Here is a 19,379-nt window from a genome sequence, read left to right as displayed (position 1 = left end):
GAAGGATCCTTCTGGATCACTGAAGGAGGTTCTCATAATGGTACTTCAGCCACAACTGAACAACAGCTGATGGTTTTAAATTAAACAGTAGCTATAACTGTACATTTACTTGTTTTGAACTTTATAAATGCCAAGATACAGTGGTACTGTTGCCATCACCATGGAAATCTCATTACACAGTAGACATTACACCCAACTGCAGACTGTTGGTTTGGAATAATAATCTCTAATCCTTTACCTAACCCTGTACTGAATAACAAAAAGCCCAAAGTGCGTCATGAAATGAGACAAAAAAAATCATACGGATAACTAAGCTTAATAATACTGGGGAGAAAGAGGACAAACAGCATAATGTTCTTCATGAGCTTCAACTACAGGCAGTCTATTCACACATAAAATTATGCACAACTTTGACAATTTTAATCAAGAAAAGTTATTAGTCAATATGGCCTATAAAATTCCTAATATAGATAGCTAATTAACCATAATGAATAACATTTATGCTGTAAAGTTGTTTTTGTGGATGCCATTTATGAGCAATATATATCTATGTTAATTATTTTTTATCACCTCTGAAATAGTAAGTTAATTTAAAAATATACAGAAAACAGTTCATCATTTCCCTAACAGTTGAAGATTTTTAGAGCTTGCACCTTAAAAAAGGTAATAGCTGAATATTAAAGTTGTGATTATTTACTCCACAAAAAATATGAATTAATTAAGATAATGCATTAAGAAAACTGCACAACATGCATTAAGAAAACTGCACAACACATTTGTTATATCAACATTAACTATTATATTTTAAATGTAACATATCTTCAATTAATTCATATAATCAAATAAGGCCATAGTGATGTCTCATGTGTTGCAGCTAGCCTCGCGAGATCTGGAAAAGCTGCATCAATGAAATTTTTATTTTTATTTTGATTGTACCAGTAGATCTAAAAATGCGATGTAAACGAATTATTCGACAAAAATGAAACTCTTGTAAAAGAAGCAAAGATCCTTACTGTCAAACTGGACGTCTTCGTCCTCTTCGCTCGCCAAACTTAACAAGCTAATGCTGCTCTCAACCTGCTGTCTCCGGACAGATCTGAGGTTCCGGTGGACCAACAGGTTGCTAGCGCTGCCAGAACATTCCTCAGAGCGCATCAGACCGTTGTCCGGCGTCGAACTGTACATTTTAAACGTGAATAACAAAAAAAATAAAACTAAACCATTTTTCTACAGTGTTACCAAATTCTCAACGGCTAACCTCATGTTAGTCGCTAACTACGGATAGAGAGTCGCTTATAAAACTTTTACAGAACTTGTCAGAAATGAACGCTGTGGGAAAAGTCCCTTACGTCCCCTGTCAACTGTCGGCCATGTTTGAGGAGCAGCCGGCTTAAAGGGACCGTCATAAAATGCGTGCACTATAATAAGCAAACAGCCTGTTCCTTAATAATCGTTCTCCAAAACAAGAAACACGTCCAACATTCAAGTAACTATCTAATCATAAAAGCAAATATTTTAAAATAATTTGCATATTTGGTAAAATTATTTACTAAACATAATAGTATTCGTTTTTTAGGATGTACGACAATTATCCATGAGCCCTAACATCCGATGATGAAATTCAACAGAGGTTTGGGAAATTGTTTTAATAAAAGTACCACAAGGTGCATTCTTTGTTTTATATTTGGGCTCTAATTACACTTTTTATGTATTCTTTATAGAGCTTAACCTTTACATGCTTTTTCTTCTTGTACTAGTAAGCTGCGCAGTGTTGCGCGGTAGTAATACTCACGAACATTGTGCGTAAACGGCGCGGGAGAGCTTCATTTTTGTGTTTCTCACGCAGGGAAGCCAGAGTAAGTAAATACAAACTACATGGTACATAACCAGCTGATGCAGCGGTCCGTTTGAGTTCAGGCTGTAGGGACAGGAGGGATCCAGTGGAAATTCTGGGAAAGATGACCGATGTTTGGTAAGTTAGCCGTCTCATTTTAGTTTTTCCCCTTCAGAATTATTAGTCTTTTATGTCTTGAAGCTGTAGTCACTCTGTGCTTCAAGTCAAAATGTGCTCTAAAGTCCAGGGGACTTAACTCTGTGAAACTGCCTTTGCTATCTAAATCTTGCACTGCCTTCTAAAGGTATACCCTCTCTCATATTTGACCTCTTTCATATTTGGTGGTTGGCAACTGAAAAGTAGCAGGAAAATAATGAGTTGTTTTAATTTTATTTGTCTTGTTGTGAAACACCTGAAAAATGTGAAATTGTATTCATCCTCCAAATCACAAATTAGAACCTGTTTTCATTGTAATTAGGACTGCAGATGTTTTTAATTATTTCTCTACTTGCTGTAAATGTGGACTGAAATTTCTGCCCTCTCTTCAAGCCCAGTTTGATGAAATGGAGAGCATCTGCACCAACTTGTCATCAGATGCTTCCAATTGGATTTAGGTTTTGACTGGGCCATTCTTATATATGTTTATGCTTTGATCACCTTTCCATAACAGTGGGTGTGTACTTAGGCTCTTTGTCTTGTTAGGTGAATATTCTCCCTGCTCTCCAGGCTCTTGAAGCATCTAACAGGTTTCCTTTCATCAGTGCTCTGTATCTAGCTCCATTCTTCATTTCATCAACTTCACACTCGCTTCCCAGTTCCACCACATGTAACCGTGGGTTGTGTCTGTTCAGGCTAATGTGTACTGTTAGTTTTCCTTTACACACATTTTTTTGCACGTAGTTGAATTTTGGTCTCATCAGACCAATGCAGACCAATGAATCCGTATGAATTGAGTGACATTTTGAAGTAAAATGAATTAATCTCATTGTTATTACTGTTTAAAACTTCATTTATTACTAATTTTGTCTATGGCAACATGTAAAAGGCCATGGTGTCTGTTATGGTGTCTATGGTCTGTTTTTAGCATGAGAAGTTTTCCAGCTGCAGCTCTCACTGTTCTTGTTTCTTCTCAGCACTTCTGAGCCTGCTGGAGCCATAAGGGCCATCGACAAGCACTCAGTGCATCGGATCTGCTCTGGACAAGTAGTCCTGAGTCTGGCCACAGCCGTCAAAGAGCTGGTGGAGAACAGCATTGATGCAGGAGCAACCAATGTTGGTGAGCAGAGCACAAAGTGTACTTCTGAAACACAAAACAGATGCTCTACCTTATAGTCTAAACTCTAGAATATATGTTTTTGTGTATTTAACAAAAAGCTTTACAGATTTACTTTTTGTTTATCCGATTCTCAACATTTCTACTAAACCATTAGATGTGTTATTAATATGCTTCTAGGAAACTTAGACTGCACATGTCTGCTTGTCTGTCCTTATTAACATCCCATCCCTTCTAATCCAGAGGTCAAGCTGAAGGAGTGTGGTGCTGAACAAATAGAAGTGTCTGACAATGGCAGAGGTGTCGAAGAGGCGAACTTTGAAGGACTGGGTATGTGGGGTCTTTGTAATTCTAAATAATTTAGAAAAATCTGTTAATGTATGAAATTTAGGTATTTTTGGATATATATAGACAAATATTTCCTAGTATTTCCAGACTTTGTTCCCTTATGCATCGTCTAAATGTTGCATCCGTCTATCCATCCATGCATCCATTTTTAAAGTCAAACCTCTACAGAATTATCTGCAGCAAACTGAAAGTCAGTTTGATCTGTAACTGTACTTGAACTGAAGTCTGAATTCTGGATTAGAAAAAGTAAGACATTTTGAGATGAACAACCTATGAACTGTGTGTGCATGATGCTGTGCCTTCCTCTTCTGCCTGCTCCACAGCACTAAAGCATCACACATCAAAGCTGAGGGATTTCTCTGACCTGATCCACGTGGAAACATTCGGCTTTCGAGGCGAAGCCCTGAGCTCTTTGTGTGCTCTCAGGTAAAGTCACATTTATTCTGTTCACAAAGCCCACAGTAATATTATAATCACTCCTTGTCTCAACTTGTGGTTGCAGTGACCTGAGTGTGATTACGTGCCATGAGTCCAGCCAAATAGGCACCAAGTTGTTGTTTGACCACAAAGGTCACCTTGTGCAGCAGTCCCCCTGTCCCAGGCAGCAGGGCACCACGGTAACGCTGCAGCAGCTCTTCTACACGCTGCCTGTCAGACACAAGGAGTTCCAGCGGAATATCAAGAAGGTCAGCAATGAAACAGTTTATCCTGGAATGTCCATGGTGGAATGTATATAACTCGTCATATTTACACTAATTCTTTTTTTTTTAATACTTCTAGTTGTAGAGTTAATTTGTTAGCTTGATGACCAACAACATGGTGGAAAGATCTTAGAATATCCAGTATGTTGCTTCCCTTCTTAAAGGATTTTATGTTATAATCTGGTGATGAACCTCTGAGAAAAAAAAACAATCAATTAGAAAACTAATTGCTGAATCATATTACACAATGTGAACTAAGAACAACATGTGATGTATAACAGAAGGTCTATTTGACAAAAATATTGCTAGCTTCATAGAAATCTTCAAAAGGTTCCAGGAAACTTTCAGGTAAAAACACAAATGAAAGAAAGAACAAAACGATGAGGCTCATCAGTGTGACTCTGTTCTGGAGCATCTGGAGATGACAGTGCTCAAAGGGATTCCTCATAAAACACAGAACATTTTGGACAACCCTGAGCATCCGCTTGATCAGACTGTCATCCAACAACAGGGTATCTTCAGTTAGAGGCTTCTTCAGGTCCTCTAATGTTGATGGATGATCCATCTATGTATGTATGTATGGATGTATGGATGTATGGATGGATGGATGGATGGATGGATGTTTCAGAATTTTTGTTTCCTGTTGCATCATTCCTTATTCCCAAAATGTATAAATAGATTAAAAACTTGTCATCAGATACTGATAATACTTTAATCACCCACTAATTAAAGATTGTTCTTGTCATCATGTTAAATAATTAAATAACTTTTGAAAAAACAATCTGGTTAGAAGTCAGAAATGTGCTCAGCTTTGTCTCAATTTTGATCTTAATTGTGTTACGTTTCCTTTTATTTGAATGTAGTAAATACCCACCCAGTTGTTTTTATCCTTAATCTGAAACGTTGCTGTGTTTTCAGGAGTTTGCTAAAATGATCCACGTCCTGCAGGCCTACTGCATCGTTTCTACAGGAGTCCGTATCACCTGCTCCAACCAAACGGGCCAGGGAAAGCGCAGCGCCGTCCTCAGCACCGGTGGCAGCCAGAGTATGAGAGACAACATCGGTGCCATATTTGGACCAAAACAGGTTCTAGCTTCTTTTACCCTAATTTAAGGCAGCAGCTCCAGGATATTCCCGAAGCCAGTTTTCCTCACCACTGATTTTCCTTCTGTGCCCTGCAGATGCAGAGTCTTCTCCCTTTCCGGCAAGTTTCTCCGTCAGAGAATATCATGGAGGAATATGGACTTAAAGACGGAGACTTACCCAAACAGCTTTTTACGTGAGTGGCGTGTTTTTATTAAATGACACCATGCCTTTTGTTGTTGCTTTAAGTCCAAATGCTTTGTGCAGGCTTTCAGGCTTTGTGTCCACCGGGGACCACGGTGTGGGGCGGAGCGCCTCAGACCGGCAGTTCTTCTTCATCAACAGCCGCCCATGTGACCCAGTGAAGGTCATTATTGTTGAAAGCTTTTAACTGAGTTTGTATTTTCTGCCTGACTACTTTTTTTTCTTTTTTTTTTTTTTTTTACCTTGTAGGTCAGTAAACTTGTGAATGAAGTGTACCACATGTACAACAGACATCAGTATCCATTTGTTGCCCTGAACATAGCTGTTGCCTCAGGTGAGAAAATTAACAAAATAAAACGTTATTCCTGAAATGAACTGTTGAATTTAAGGTTCAACACCATGACATTTTATTGAAGTGATTTCCAGCTCAGTTCAATTCAGTTTCAATTAAACGTCGTCTTCAGACATTTAACAAAGACAATGAATGAAGCGGCTGGGACACACTGAGCTGAGCTAACATGGGCCTGGTGCAAACTGTCCACTAAATATAATCACATTGTGATTGACAAGGAAAGAGAGACTTGACTTTTTCAGATTTGAATAAGGTCAATAATTAAATGATTTAGTTAAATAAACAAAATATTGAATATAAATGTAAAAATGCACTTACATTAACAGCAGTTAATTAGATACAAAACATTTCTGAATAAAATATTTCCTAATTAAAATCAAGTTATTTATAAATGATACATTTGTTTATGAAATGCACCCTGTACATAATAGTTTAAGCTAGAACTATTATTATTTGTAATAATAGTCCAAACGGTTCAAAACCTTCTAACAACCTCACATGAAAAAAAAAACTGTGAGATGAAAATGTAGTTAAATAGAAGAAAAATGTTGGTGTTGGTATTGGTAGGGCCGTTGTTGGTAGAAAAAAAATTCCTCCCAAAAATGTCAGAAACTTTGAGGTTAATCTCAGGAATTTTCTACAAAAAACTTTGAGTTTCAACAGCCAAAAATTCTTGACTTTTGGAAATTTTATGACTTTCATCCCATTGGAACTCAGAAATGTTCTTGTTTTTTCTATAAAATTTCTGATATTATTCTCAAAATGTCTGAGTTTTACGATGGAAATTTACTCCTTTTTTATTTTTCTATCTATAATGGCTCTAATACGTCTTCTTAGTGATCTCTAAAAGTTAGATCCATCCATTGTCTTTACATTCTCCTTTTTTCAGGGTGTAGATTGAGTCTTAACAAGAAGTGTGGTAACCCTGCAGGGTCTTTTCTTTCATTTTTGGTTGCTTGTTGTTCCCAGACTGCGTGGATGTGAATGTAACGCCTGACAAACGACAGATTTTCCTTCAAGAGGAGAAGCTATTACTCGCCATCCTAAAGTCTTCTCTCATCAACATGTATGAAGCTGGAGTAAATAAGATGAGCCTGAACTATACACCGAGTGAGAACTTGTCTTTTCATACTTCTATTATGTCCTTTTTTTCATTTTATGCCTCTTATTTTGAAAGTTTCTGTTTTCTGTTTCTCTCTAGCTGTATCGTCTGCATCTAAAGAAGTTCACCTTCCCGTTGAAGACAAAGCAGAACCTGCGGAGACCAACCAACCCGGGACTCCGAGCCCAAAGTCAACCATGAACCTCGCTGCCCTCAAAGCTGCTTTCTCAAACCAGAACAGCGCCCTCTCTGGGAGTAAGTCAAGCACAGAAAAAGCTTCCAAAAGCGGGCCAAGCCAGAAAACGCTGCAGTGTTTCTTTAAGGGCTCAGTTAAATCACCAGTACAACCCAGAAGAGAGGCTGCTAAAGGCAGCCTGGGAGTGTGGGCGGAGCTCCATGGGTTCAGGAATGAAAGGGTGTCAGTCAGGGAGAATGACTCTGAAAGAGGCTTGGCAGTAGAATCACAAGATCCACAGCATCCAGTCTCCTTCAAACCAGTTGTTGAAAATGTAACGCACGACTCATCGGTGAGCCAGAACCTCCATGAGGACCCGGAGTTGCAGGCCGAAGCACGTTCACCTGTCGAGGACTCCGTCATTATCCCTGAAGCTAAACGAGCCAGAAGAGACGATCCATGTTTCACCGCAGAGCGAACGCCCGACACGGCTTCCTCCACGACCGACGTCCCCGTCTGTCTGCAGAGGAGGACCGTGCCTCTGCATTTCTGTCTGCAGGCCCTGGCAGCCGGCATGAAGAGACTGCAGCAGCAGCAGAGACGGCAAGCCGCAGACAGGCTGTGCTACAGGCGCTTCAGGGCCAACATCAGCCCTGGAGAAAACCAGAGAGCTGAGGACGAGCTCCGCAGAGAGATCAGGTGGGACTGAATGATGCTCAGTCAGGGCTGGGCGATATGGACTTAGACTTTTATTGTGATGTTTTCTGTTGCTATATTGATGAGGATTAAAAATAATTTTCTTTTCCTACTGTTTGAGGTAACTGTATGGTCATGACTGCATATAGTCCCACAAATCCGATTTTGGGAAAATCATTTCCATGTAAAATGATTTGCTTGAAAACCAGTTATTTAAAAAAAATTTGATTTTTATCACTAGACTGCACACAGTAATGGCATTTATTCATATTTTCTCCCTTTACTGATATTTATTGTTTCTGTCATGGAATAAAGAGTGAAGAAAATAGTAAAATTAACATCTCCAATAATACTTTTTTTTCTACAACTTTAATTTAATGCTACCAAGACGCTGCTCACTTTGAGAAGCTCTGGTTTAGATCAGAGAATATTCATGTCAGAACAACCCAGTCAAATCCCAAATATATCATAATCTAACCTCCCTGAGCTAGAGAACCATTAAGCATATTTTTATTTCCAAAATCCAATAGAAAACCACGTATTGCTCTACTACTGCTTCACAAATATTAGTACTTTGTGTTGATCTATCTCATAAAATTCCACTAAGCAATAAAAGGTGTGGGGTCATAACCTGACAACTGTGGAAACGTTCAGCTGTAATCAACATGTCTGGCTTTTCTTAGTAGGGGTTCTGTGCAATTTGTGTTAGAGTACAAATGTTTTTTTGTTTTTTTTCTACTTTTTTGTAGTAAGGACATGTTTAAGGAAATGGAGATCATCGGTCAGTTTAACCTGGGCTTCATCATCACCAAGCTGAACTCAGACATCTTTATGATTGACCAACACGCCACCGATGAGAAATACAACTTTGAGATGCTGCAGCAGCACACTGTGCTCCAAGGACAGAGGCTCATTGTGTAAGCTGCTGGCATACTGCAGTCTACTTGGTTTTGTGTCCAGAGACTTTAATCCATCTTGTGTCTCCTGGCTCCAGCCCACAGAAACTCCACCTGACTGCAGTCAGTGAGAACGTGCTCTTAGAGAACGTCGAGATCTTCCAGAAGAACGGCTTTGAGTTCTTGATCGATGAAGACGGTAGGACTGTTATCAGACTTCTTCAGGCAGGAAGAACTGTTCCTTCATGTTCTCACTGTGAAGTGATTCCTTCAGCCCAGGTGATGGAGCGAGTGAAGCTGGTCTCCTTGCCCACCAGTAGGAACTGGACCTTCGGGCCGGCCGACATCGAAGAGCTGATCTTCATGCTGAGTGACAGTCCGGGCGTCATGTGCCGCCCGTCTAGAGTCAGGCAGATGTTCGCTTCTAGAGCGTGTCGCAAATCAGTTGAGTTTAGCTCACTTTTGACACACACACACACATGCGCGCACACACACACAACTTACAATTTATTTTATCAGTTCCTTGTTTGATAAAAGCCAGTAGATTCCTCACACAGTTACATTTCATATGCAACACTAATAGAGATAAATAATGAAAGTAAAAGTGTCAATGTTTTTCTGTGACAGATATTCAAGTGCTATTGTTATTAGTAAGGCTGTGACTAACGATTATTTTAGTAATTAATTATTCTGATTATGCTAACAATCGGGTAAACAAATTGGCACATTCATTTGACCACTTAAGTCTTTTTTTATACAATATTAAAAATACATAATAAGATGCAAATACATTAATAATTCTGTTATTTTTTTATAATAACAACATAAACATCTTATTGCCTAAAATTCAAGAACAGCATTTCTTTAGTAAACTCTTGATTATTTGTAGCAAAAGAGCTGCAGCTAAAGAAATCCTTCTAACATCAACATGTGAAAAGCTCGGCCTTTCTGTTGGACTGAACATTAATACACTGTTGGGCTGATCTGTTTTTCTTTTTCAATTAACTGATTTATAATTGGATCACAAAATGTGATTATCAGTTTATTTGAATTTTTTTTTACAGAATTTAAACCATGTAAAGCTGAAATTAGAGCATATTTAAATACAAAATAAGGCTTATTTTTATCTTATATGGAAAATATTTGTATATTTTGTTCAGTTTTGGCTTAATTATTGCTCTGACTGTATTGTTCTGTCAGCAAATGGTCTTTTTTGAGTCTTTTTACTCTAATTATCAATTAATCGATTACTAAATTAGTTGACGATTATTTGAACAATTGTTCATCAGGATTAATTCAACTAATTGCTTCAGTCATAATTATGAGACTGAAATTGATCAAAAATGACTGTCAATCAATGAGTTCATTTGTTCACTCATCACTTCCATGGCAACACGTCTACAACATCAACCACCAAACTTTACATTAGCTCTAGACTGGCTGAAGAACATTGTGCAGAGAGCTTCATGGAATGGGTTTTATGGGTTTCTGTATCCAAACCTTACATTGCTAGTTAGAATGCAGAGTTCTGGATACAGTGATGTGAAGCAGACTACTCCTGGGCTCTAGAGTAGTGCTGATATGTTCCCTAGAATGATGAGTCATCATTCTACTCTGTCTGGTCTGTCATTTCCAGGAGAGCAGCTTCCGCCTGGCTACAATTAGTCAAAGTTTAAGGTTCAGTCCAGAAGTGATGATGGTTTGGGTCTGCTTGAGAGAATTTGGCCTCTTTGGTCCAGGCGCAGGAATTCTCAAAGAATCAGCATGCAGAGACATTTAGGACTTTTTCATGCTGTGGAAATGGCCCTCCAACAAAGTATTCAAAGTATTGCAGAAATTACTGCAACAGACATGGATTAATAATAATAATGATAATAATAATCAATTTTATTTATTTTTTATTAGAGAGTTTGACCAGCCAGAGTTCAGAGTCCTGACCTCAACCCGACTTGAACACCTTTGGAAGAAATAATATCTGAGATTGTAAGACAGGGCAGTTTGTCCAACATCAATGTCTGACCTCACAAATGTGCATCTGGAAGAATGACATAGGTGCAATAGATGGACCATCAGAATGTTCAATCCTATAGGCTAAGAATGGGGAAACACTCAAATCAGTGTGTGTTAAAGCAGACAGGCAAATAATTCAGGAAATCTAGTGTAGATGTAACTGTGTTAGGCAGTAGAAAGAAATATAGATTGCTAATAAGTTAAAAATAATCTGAACTGTAAAATCCCTTTGTCAGACCATCATTTTGTTGAGTTGTCTAACAACATGTAGACAGTTGAAAAAGTTTTTATAGATGTTGTTTCATGTCGCAGTATTTTCTCAAAACCCTGATTGTTTGTTTCTGCTGGTATCCGCCTCCAGGTGATGATCGGTACAGCCCTGAGTGTCAGTGAGATGAAGAAGCTGGTGATTCACATGGGAGAGATCGAGCATCCATGGAACTGTCCTCATGGCAGGCCCACCATGCGACACCTCGCCAACCTCGAAATCATCTCACAGGGCTGAGCCCAGAAATACATGAAACACCTTCTGATATTTTCACTTTATACAGACCAGACTGTGTGTAAATGTTCTGTCTGACACTTCTGTAAATGATTTACCTTGTGATTTTTAGATTGGTTCAATTACTAGCGTGTGCTTCTTTTTTTAATGCTAGTTTTCATTTAGTTTGATTTTTTTATATATATTAAATAGATTATATTATTTTTTTTATTGTTATATCCAATAAACAATGCACAAACACATGCTTCTTATTCTTGTTGAACTGAGGTAACAGATCATTTATTATTACAATTCTTGGCTGTAAAGCGGTAATTCTGAATAAACAGTGGGTTCAACTGGGATATTGATTATAATGTGTCATTTAAAGATTCCTGAATTGTATTCAAAGCTAGGTCGAGCATTTCTTCACTCTTCTCAATTAAAAGGTAAATGCAGGCTTTGGTGAAATTTAGATTAATTGGAAGTTAATTAATGTAAAGATAAACATAAATGTTTACTTATAGAAGCTTTGTTCTTTTTAATGTATGTGTTTTGGTCAGCAAAAGTAAAGTGGTATTTTTTTTTCTTAAAATGTATTTCAAGTTAAAGGGCAAAAACTAACCTGATATGCTGTTATATATTGATGTAATTGGCGTGAAGTGAACGTCTTATATTTAAATGTAAAACGTTTCTGTTTATGCTTGATTATATGTACAATTTAAAATGAACAGCTTAAAAAGGTTTTTAAAAAGGAAGAACTTCTTTAATTTAGCTTTCGTTAGTTTTGCACTTTTTGACTGACTTAGGCTGCCGTAGTTAGAAGCTTTCTCGACCGTTACCATAGAGATGTTTCAGGTCGCGTGAGAAACAAAAGGAAGGACATTTGAGGGAATAAACGTAGCCATGGAGGTTTTAAATGCTGAACAGTGCGACGAAGAAATATGTATAGAAGAAGAAATTAAAAACAACGAAAGTGGCGGTGTAAACTTAGATGAAAGCTTGTTAAATTTATCAGAAAGAGTAGCTAATATTCTGCTGCGGGACTCAGAGAGTGATGACCGAACCCAAACTGAAGACGTTTATGAACTCCCTGATATAATTTGCCTGGAAATACAAAGGTAGCTTAAATAGTTATTTACATTTAATAAAATGTTTAAAAATGTTCTCAAATTATAATTGCTGACAAACCTTTAAATGTAGTAAGGTTCACTTTTTCAATTGGATTTGATAAAATGGCAGTGGAGGCCCCAGGTTGTATCGGGCCTTAAGATTTAAATTTGGGGCCCCTCTTTCTGGTGGAATCTGGGACGCAGAAGGTGTGGGGAAGGCAAGTTGAACTGATTGATCTTAACATCAATTACAGATTATTTGATATCACTTGTTTAGATGTATTTCTGTTTAACCGAACTCAAAACACAAAGAAAAGATTAATAACAGCAACAGATTGTAACTACATTTACAAAACGATGGGAAGTTATTCTTTGTAGTAAACTTGCCAATTCCTTTACATCTTAAATAAAAATTCTAAGCAGTTTAAAAACTTTTTGTTGATCTGTGCTGAAAATATACTTTTGCAAATGTAATAATAATCTCATTCTAACTAAATCTACAAATCTGCACCTTTATGGTCTCTTGAAATTCATCCATTTATGGGAGGCCCCTGAATGTTTGGGGGCCCTAAGCAACATCATAATTCGCTTGTGCATTGGACTAGCTCTGCTAAATAGAGTGTGTAATTTTGTCAACATCGACAGATACGAAGGAGAAACCAGCGAAGGACAGATCCATGGAGAAGGTGTTGCTTCTTTTCACGGAGGACATGAGTACAAGGTGCATCGACTGACACACAAAAAGTTGGATATTTAGATTTGCCTCCATGTTACACAAAAGAATTTTCATTTAATTTGAGTAACCGGTTATGTAAATTGTTTTGTGAAGGGAATTTTCTCCAAAGGACTCATGGAGGGATCTGGTACCTTCACACAGGCAAATGGTGTGAAATATGAGGTAGGTTCCCTAAGTGATGCATTTAATCACTGCCTAAACACGTGGATTTAATCATTGTATCTCCTCAACAAAAATGACAAAGTGAGTTAAAATGTTCAATGTTGGCAGGGAGACTTTGTGTGCAACTTGCCGACGGGCCAGGGAACTTTCACATGGCTGGATGGTAGCACCTATACAGGGGACATCAGCAGAGGTATAAGACATGGAATGGGAACCTACAAATGTCCCAGAACCGGTATGTCTTACAGTGGGCAGTGGGATCACGGCAAGAGGCATGGAAAGGTAGGATTTACTCATCTTACTCTTCCTCCTATTTTTAAATATAATTTCTTTTTCTCCTCACAGAATGTCAAAATTACTGAATGTGCACAGGCATATTATACATACACCCCACTGATGTTTGGATAAATCTTCCTTAGCAGTTCACAGAGATATGACAGACTTTTGTAGCCACCAACAACCTGCTGACATGGTCATGGTTGAATAGTTGGTTGCTCTTCTTCACAGATTTTGTAAAGCTCATTTAATTTAGTCACCTAGACCAGACTTTTAAATGTAGACCTCAAATTTACAGCTCAATATTAACCCGCTTCATCCAATCCGAAAAATGTTTTGGGGATAATTTTACTGCTGGACTGCTTGACCATGTGATCATGGAACATCCTCGGTAAATTTAAACCATGCATCTGGTCCTTTTATAATTCATACTTTGTATTCATACTTTGATAAATTTAACATTAATGTGACACTTATCCCCATGATGGATGGATGTCAGCTTTTGACCTGAACTCTGTTTATTTAGGGTAAAGTGTATTATGATGAGGACCAGACCTCCTGGTATGATGGGGACTGGGTGGTGAACAAGAGAGAAGGATGGGGACAGAGGGGGTAAGCGTGTCCTTGCTTGGTTCCTAGCTTGTTGTTAATATTGGTGAGATAATATTAAGTGTGTTTTAACAGTTACCCATCTGGAAACACGTACACTGGTGAGTGGAAGAACAATCTGAGGCATGGAGAGGGAACTATGAACTGGACCAAACTGGGACAGCAGTATGTTGGGAGCTGGAAAGATGGAGTGCAGGTATGAAAGTTACATTGTGTGAACTGAACACATATGTAGATACAGAATTATTATTATTTAATTAACCCTCTAACCGCTGACCTGGAAAGAACCTGCCGGGACACTTTAGTCATTTTGCAACAATGCCATATTTTAATGTTTATTACCAACTGGATTGGAATCTACATATGTTTAATCTTCCAGCATGGTTTGGGAACACACACCTGGTTTCTGAGGCGCATTGATGGATCCCAGTATGTCCAGAGCAACCAGTACAGGGGGGAGTTCTTTGAAGGTCAGCGTCACGGAAAAGGAATCTTTTATTACGCTGGCGGTGCGATCTACACAGGAGAATGGAGGAACAATAAAAAACACGGACAGGTTAGTGTTCATCTGAGAAATATAGAAGCTTTAAAAATGAACTGAAATCTGGATTATAAATCAGATGCAGACTCGGATAAATGTGTTAGTACCCTGGTAAGCACGTTTACAGGTTTTACTGGAGTAATATAATCTCACACTTCCATATTTTGTATTTAGTATTTGTTGTCAACGGACAAACAATGTCTTTAAAACGAAAGCTTTACTTTTAGGTTGGGTTGGTCAGTAGCTATGTGTATAAAAATATCATTTTGAGGAGGATGCACTGGTGACTTTACTAATCCATCTTTACCAGAGCTGTCAATACATTTGTTGAGGTATGCTAGAAGAAGTTATCTTGTTGGCAGCTACAGGTGAAGCTACTCAAATCTGCCAGGAATAGTTTTAATCATTTTGCTTCTGTAATATTTGAAGCGTTCTAAGATGTGTGTGTCCCTCGGATTTCAGGGCATTCTCACTGCGAGGAGTGGCCGTGTATTTGAATGCGAGTTTGATGACGATCTGATCTTAGCCAGCTTGAGTGAAGACAGAGCTCCACCGCCCCTCGGTAAAGAAATACCTGATTTGAACGAACATTCAAAATACATTTCACAATTTTCACGGTTTTACAGTCGCCTTTGCAGGCGTCCTTCCGCTGTCAGACAACGACTCCAAGATACTAGGATCTGACATGGCTTTCAACATCCAACTTCTCCTGAATAAGATCCCACAGAGAGACCGTGAGACTGAGCGCATGCAGGTCAGCTCCTCTGCCGTTATGACCCCGTTCCGCTGCTGTTCCCCGCCTCACGCTGCGTCTGTGCTGTCAGGTGGAATCTGTGGTGATGAGCCAACACGTGGAGCTGAGGCTCATCTTTGGTTTCTACAGCAGACTCGGTCGCTCCAGTCCTCCCGACAACATCTTCCTGCTGTCCCACCTGCAGTTCTGGCGCCTGCTCAAGGACTGCAACGTCCACCGTCACGGCGTGACGCTGACACAGATAGACCCTTTAATCAGAGGTGAAGGAGTCTGGTTTGTACCGTCCACCATCCAGGACGGGTTACTGTAGCTGCTGCAGATGTTTAGGAAGCTTGTTCTGTTGTCTTCCTTCTGTGTTTCAGAAGAAAAGACCTTCTCGCCTTTCACATTCATGCCGCTCCATGAGTTTCTCATGGGTCTAGTGACAGTGGCCTACTACATCTACAGGGAAGATTTGGTGTAAGGAAAACATCTCCTCCAGAAGATATTGTGTAAAAACATTCAGCTTCAACCAAAGTGTCATATTGTGAAGAGAAAAGAAAATAATTTTTACAAGAAACCTGCTTAGAAATAGCATCCTCACAGCATGATGCTGCCACCGCCGTGTGTTACAACTGGGAATGTGCAGTTTTAATATTCCACCATATGAATTTTGCATTCATCTGAATGTGATCTGAATCACATTGTTACTGTGATCAAAAGTTCAAGCAGTGTAAATACTTCAGCACAGCCCTGTTGAATAATAACTTACATTTAGTTATGATCCAACTGGGTTTAGAAAGAGAATCGAAAGTGGACGTTCTGACCGAAATGCATAAAACTGAACCAGGAAACACTTTTGTCCTGCTTTTTATTTGTGCAGAAACAAAGAAGACATGATGAATTATTAGCAAAGGTGAGAACTTTATAAAAAAATAAAAACACAACGTCTTCTCTGCAGGTCTGAGAAGCATCTGTTGGCCTCCTGCTTTTCCAAACTGATGACCAACGATGTCCTTCCAAACGCCAGGAATGTAAAAGGTGCCGATTTATTTTACTGGTTCCCAAAATAAAAAATCAAAATGTATATTAAAACAAGATTGACAATAATAATATACTATATAAGATTATAACATAAAAAATACTACAATTATCAGAAATAGAAGCATCATACTCCGAGTGACGTGCAACTCAGTCGGATGAGTTTTCTTTTTATGTACATAATTTGTAAGTGTATGGAACATTAAAGACAACTGACTACTTACAATACAGCATATCAGTGCAGTGCAGAAAAAACATAAGTACAATAACAGCAGCAATGTTATTTAAAATTTAGTAAATGACTGTAAATGCCAGCAGGGATGGCTGGACTGGTAGACTCTATTGAGAGCAGTGATGGTTGTAGAGTCTAACTTCTGCTGGGAGGAAGGCTTTCTGGTTGTTTAGTTTAAGGTTTCCAGGGAAACCCAGCATTGTATTCATGCAGACAACATTAATTTCTTCATGAATATTTGGTAACACGTTATTTGATGGGCTGTGCATAAGACTGACATGACGCTGTCATAAACGTGACATGGCTCATGTCATGAAGGTGAAGGAGTCTTCAGGAATGTTTACGACCGTTGTCATGAATTGTCATTCAATAAATAATGACACTTAACTTCATGTTATGCACACCCCGCAAATAAAATATTACCAAATATTGGAGTATTTTTTATAGTTGTGCATATAAAATGTTTACATAAAACAATGATAAACACATTTACTGAATACACATAAGTAGAGTATTGAATGGTTGGACTCATACTAACAAAAAGTCATTCCCATGTTGCCTTACATGTTGTCTTTGAGCTGATTTAATAACTGCAGCTGTTTTAAAGCAGGCCTCCTGTTCAGCCAGCCCGACGTCACAGAGGAGGCTCTGAAGTACCTGAACAAGTGCTGGGAAATCTTTCAGTATTTCTGCAGGATCTACTCAACCCACAGCAATGAGACATGCATGACCTGCAGACACCTTCTGTGGATGTTCAAGGTGCCACAAGCTGCATGCATATCAATCAATCAAGTTTATTTCAGCAACAAGGCAGTTTAACGTGCTTTACAACATTAAAAGCACACCCACAAATACAAAACTATAGAACACACATCAGTACCACACATACACTGATTCATTATTTTACTTCTGTGTTATTTTGATAACCAGTGCTATAAACCTACAGAGTGATTTTTTAAAAATTTTTATTTTTTTTGCCAGTTCTTTCAGAACAGCTTAAGTTCTGTCAGACTGGACGGAGAGGCTTTCATTTTAGGCCTTGCCACAACTTTCTAATTAGATTTAGTGCTTTGACTGGACCATTCTTACAAATGAATATGTTCTGATAAAAACCACTACTGCTCTAGCTACTTCTAGCTAAAGTTAAAAAGTTCCCGCCACCTCTAAGTATATGGCTGTTTCCTGGGAAGAGAAGCCCATTCAGTTTTTTCAGAGTGGTTTGTGATGTTAGTTTTCTGCTACACAGGGTGTCATTTTAGTAATTGACTATTCTGATGATTAATCAGATATAATTTCTGCAGATTTTACTTGGGATTGTTTTAGAATACAAATAAACAAATATTTCAATTCCTTTTGCAAATAATAAAAAAAGTCACTGCCTAAAACGCAGTAGCAGCATTGCTTTACTGAACACTTGATCATTTGTGGCAAAGGATGCATCTGCAGCTAAAATGTCATTCTGACATCAACGTGAAAAGTTTTGCCCTTTCTGCTGGCTGGTCTGGTGATTAGATTTTTGGATTAATTGTAAAGCAAAAGGTGCTTAATATTAGATTTTTTATACAGAATTTGAACCAGGATTAAACTGTCACTTGAGGAGTTCTGTGTAGAGCAGATTACAAATAAATGTGACTTTTTAAAATCTATATAGTTAAATTAATAATTAATGAATTACTAAATTAGTTGGTGATTATTTCAATAATCAATTCAACACCATGCATGGGGTTAATTGTTTCAGCCCTGTTTGCTGGTTTTCCTACATGGTTTGTAACAAACTGCAAATGGAACTGCTCTCCCTAAAGCCCAGGGCAGTGAAGCATCGTCCTGCCTGTAGATTGTCTCTGCAGCTCTTCCAGTCATTTTCAGATGATTGACTGATGGTTTTATAATCAAACCCTTTAAGAACCTCTCTACCTCCCTCTTATAGGCTTTAAATCTAGTTTTCAGTTACTGTCTTCTATCCTGCAATATCTCTAATATATGGTTAAGGCATCAGATTAATAATGTTGTGTTTCCTTCCCAGGACCTCAGACTGTTCGATCAGCGACTCACCACAACAACATTACTGCAGCTCCTCATTGCAGAGAACTGTCTAAGCGACAACTGGCCTTCTCGTGTGGAGCTGGAGGTCCGCCTCTCCGTTTCCAGTCAGTTATCATAATGTGCCTCATTTAGCGTTTCACTAATGCTTTCCTGCCAATCTCATCTGTAGATTGTGTTCCTGGAATTTTTCGAGGTGCTTTTGGACTGTGCAGAGTTCAAGTTCCAGCAGGTTTCTGATGAGCCGGAGGAAACCGTGGACCAGATTGCGACCGACAGCCAGATTACAGAGAATTCACCTGAGGCGGAAGAAGCCACAGGGGAGGAGGAACCAGAGGCTGCAGCCCAACATGTTCAGGAAGTGAGAATCTTTTTTCTGTTAACTGTCCTACATAAAAAAAATGTACGAGTGATAAAAATTCCTGAGATGACTGTTTCACATCAGACAGTCTAATATGCAAAATTCCCTTTTCAAAGTGTTGAAGTGGGAAATCAAATAATGTTGATATGATCAGCACCTATCAATATTTTTCAAACCTGGTTAACTGATTTTCTTTTATGTGGAAAGAGCAAAGCTACTGGCTAGAACTTTCTGTAGAATTGATCAAACCTACTTTAGATACAGTAATATATACATATATTACATATACAGTAATATATATATATATATATATATATATATATATATATATATATATTTTTGTGTGTGTCTCCAACTACAGGCCTCCATTTGTTAATATATTTT

General features: G+C 38.4%; 3 protein-coding genes across 9 annotated transcripts in view; 2 read left to right on the top strand and 1 right to left on the bottom strand.

The window, feature by feature from the left end:
* The window catches only part of eif2ak1 (eukaryotic translation initiation factor 2-alpha kinase 1), a 25,247-nt gene extending 23,847 nt beyond the window's left edge, over positions 1-1,400 (bottom strand). The window contains exons 1-2 of one of the 2 annotated variants that reach the window (XM_015059986.1): positions 1,259-1,400; positions 1,014-1,177 (exon numbers count right to left, since the gene is read on the bottom strand). In XM_015059986.1, the coding sequence (XP_014915472.1) occupies positions 1,014-1,177; positions 1,259-1,263 (169 nt within the window). In that variant the 5' untranslated portion in view covers positions 1,264-1,400. Of the gene's footprint in view, positions 1-1,013 lie in introns of both variants that reach the window. The other variant, XM_015059983.1, reaches the window with a different exon arrangement.
* pms2 (PMS1 homolog 2, mismatch repair system component) overlaps positions 1-11,517 on the top strand; it is a 12,754-nt gene extending 1,237 nt beyond the window's left edge. Inside the window, exons 1-15 of one of the 4 annotated variants that reach the window (XM_015059977.1) lie at positions 1,782-1,972; positions 2,968-3,110; positions 3,351-3,437; positions 3,779-3,881; positions 3,958-4,141; positions 5,105-5,242; positions 5,338-5,435; positions 5,507-5,606; positions 5,693-5,777; positions 6,765-6,905; positions 6,997-7,771; positions 8,518-8,685; positions 8,763-8,863; positions 8,939-9,108; positions 11,036-11,517. In XM_015059977.1, the coding sequence (XP_014915463.1) occupies positions 1,959-1,972; positions 2,968-3,110; positions 3,351-3,437; positions 3,779-3,881; positions 3,958-4,141; positions 5,105-5,242; positions 5,338-5,435; positions 5,507-5,606; positions 5,693-5,777; positions 6,765-6,905; positions 6,997-7,771; positions 8,518-8,685; positions 8,763-8,863; positions 8,939-9,108; positions 11,036-11,179 (2,451 nt within the window). In that variant the 5' untranslated portion in view covers positions 1,782-1,958 and the 3' untranslated portion in view covers positions 11,180-11,517. Of the gene's footprint in view, positions 1-1,775; positions 1,973-2,967; positions 3,111-3,350; positions 3,438-3,778; positions 3,882-3,957; positions 4,142-5,074; positions 5,243-5,337; positions 5,436-5,506; positions 5,607-5,692; positions 5,778-6,764; positions 6,906-6,996; positions 7,772-8,517; positions 8,686-8,762; positions 8,864-8,938; positions 9,109-11,035 lie in introns of those variants that run through there. The other 3 variants (XM_015059975.1, XM_015059976.1, XM_015059978.1) reach the window with 3 other exon arrangements.
* A 403-nt stretch (positions 11,518-11,920) lies between these two features.
* Positions 11,921-19,379, top strand: part of rsph10b (radial spoke head 10 homolog B) — a 12,139-nt gene continuing 4,680 nt past the window's right edge. Inside the window, exons 1-15 of one of the 3 annotated variants that reach the window (XM_015059979.1) lie at positions 11,921-12,273; positions 12,910-12,985; positions 13,094-13,162; positions 13,271-13,444; positions 13,965-14,050; positions 14,123-14,243; positions 14,427-14,603; positions 15,051-15,150; positions 15,215-15,342; positions 15,413-15,602; positions 15,705-15,801; positions 16,283-16,362; positions 17,205-17,353; positions 18,618-18,722; positions 18,807-18,995. In XM_015059979.1, the coding sequence (XP_014915465.1) occupies positions 12,059-12,273; positions 12,910-12,985; positions 13,094-13,162; positions 13,271-13,444; positions 13,965-14,050; positions 14,123-14,243; positions 14,427-14,603; positions 15,051-15,150; positions 15,215-15,342; positions 15,413-15,602; positions 15,705-15,801; positions 16,283-16,362; positions 17,205-17,353; positions 18,618-18,722; positions 18,807-18,995 (1,956 nt within the window). In that variant the 5' untranslated portion in view covers positions 11,921-12,058. The remainder of the gene's footprint in view (positions 12,274-12,909; positions 12,986-13,093; positions 13,163-13,270; positions 13,445-13,964; positions 14,051-14,122; positions 14,244-14,426; positions 14,604-15,050; positions 15,151-15,214; positions 15,343-15,412; positions 15,603-15,704; positions 15,802-16,282; positions 16,363-17,204; positions 17,354-18,617; positions 18,723-18,806; positions 18,996-19,379) is intronic. The other 2 variants (XM_015059980.1, XM_015059981.1) reach the window with 2 other exon arrangements.

This window comes from Poecilia latipinna, unplaced genomic scaffold (assembly GCF_001443285.1).
Source record: "Poecilia latipinna isolate Pla-1442-1.1 unplaced genomic scaffold, P_latipinna-1.0 Scaffold1674, whole genome shotgun sequence".
NCBI classification, from domain to species: domain Eukaryota; kingdom Metazoa; phylum Chordata; class Actinopteri; order Cyprinodontiformes; family Poeciliidae; genus Poecilia; species Poecilia latipinna.
The sequence above is the reverse complement of the archived record's forward strand: the minus strand, read 5'-3'. Positions and strand labels throughout refer to the sequence as shown.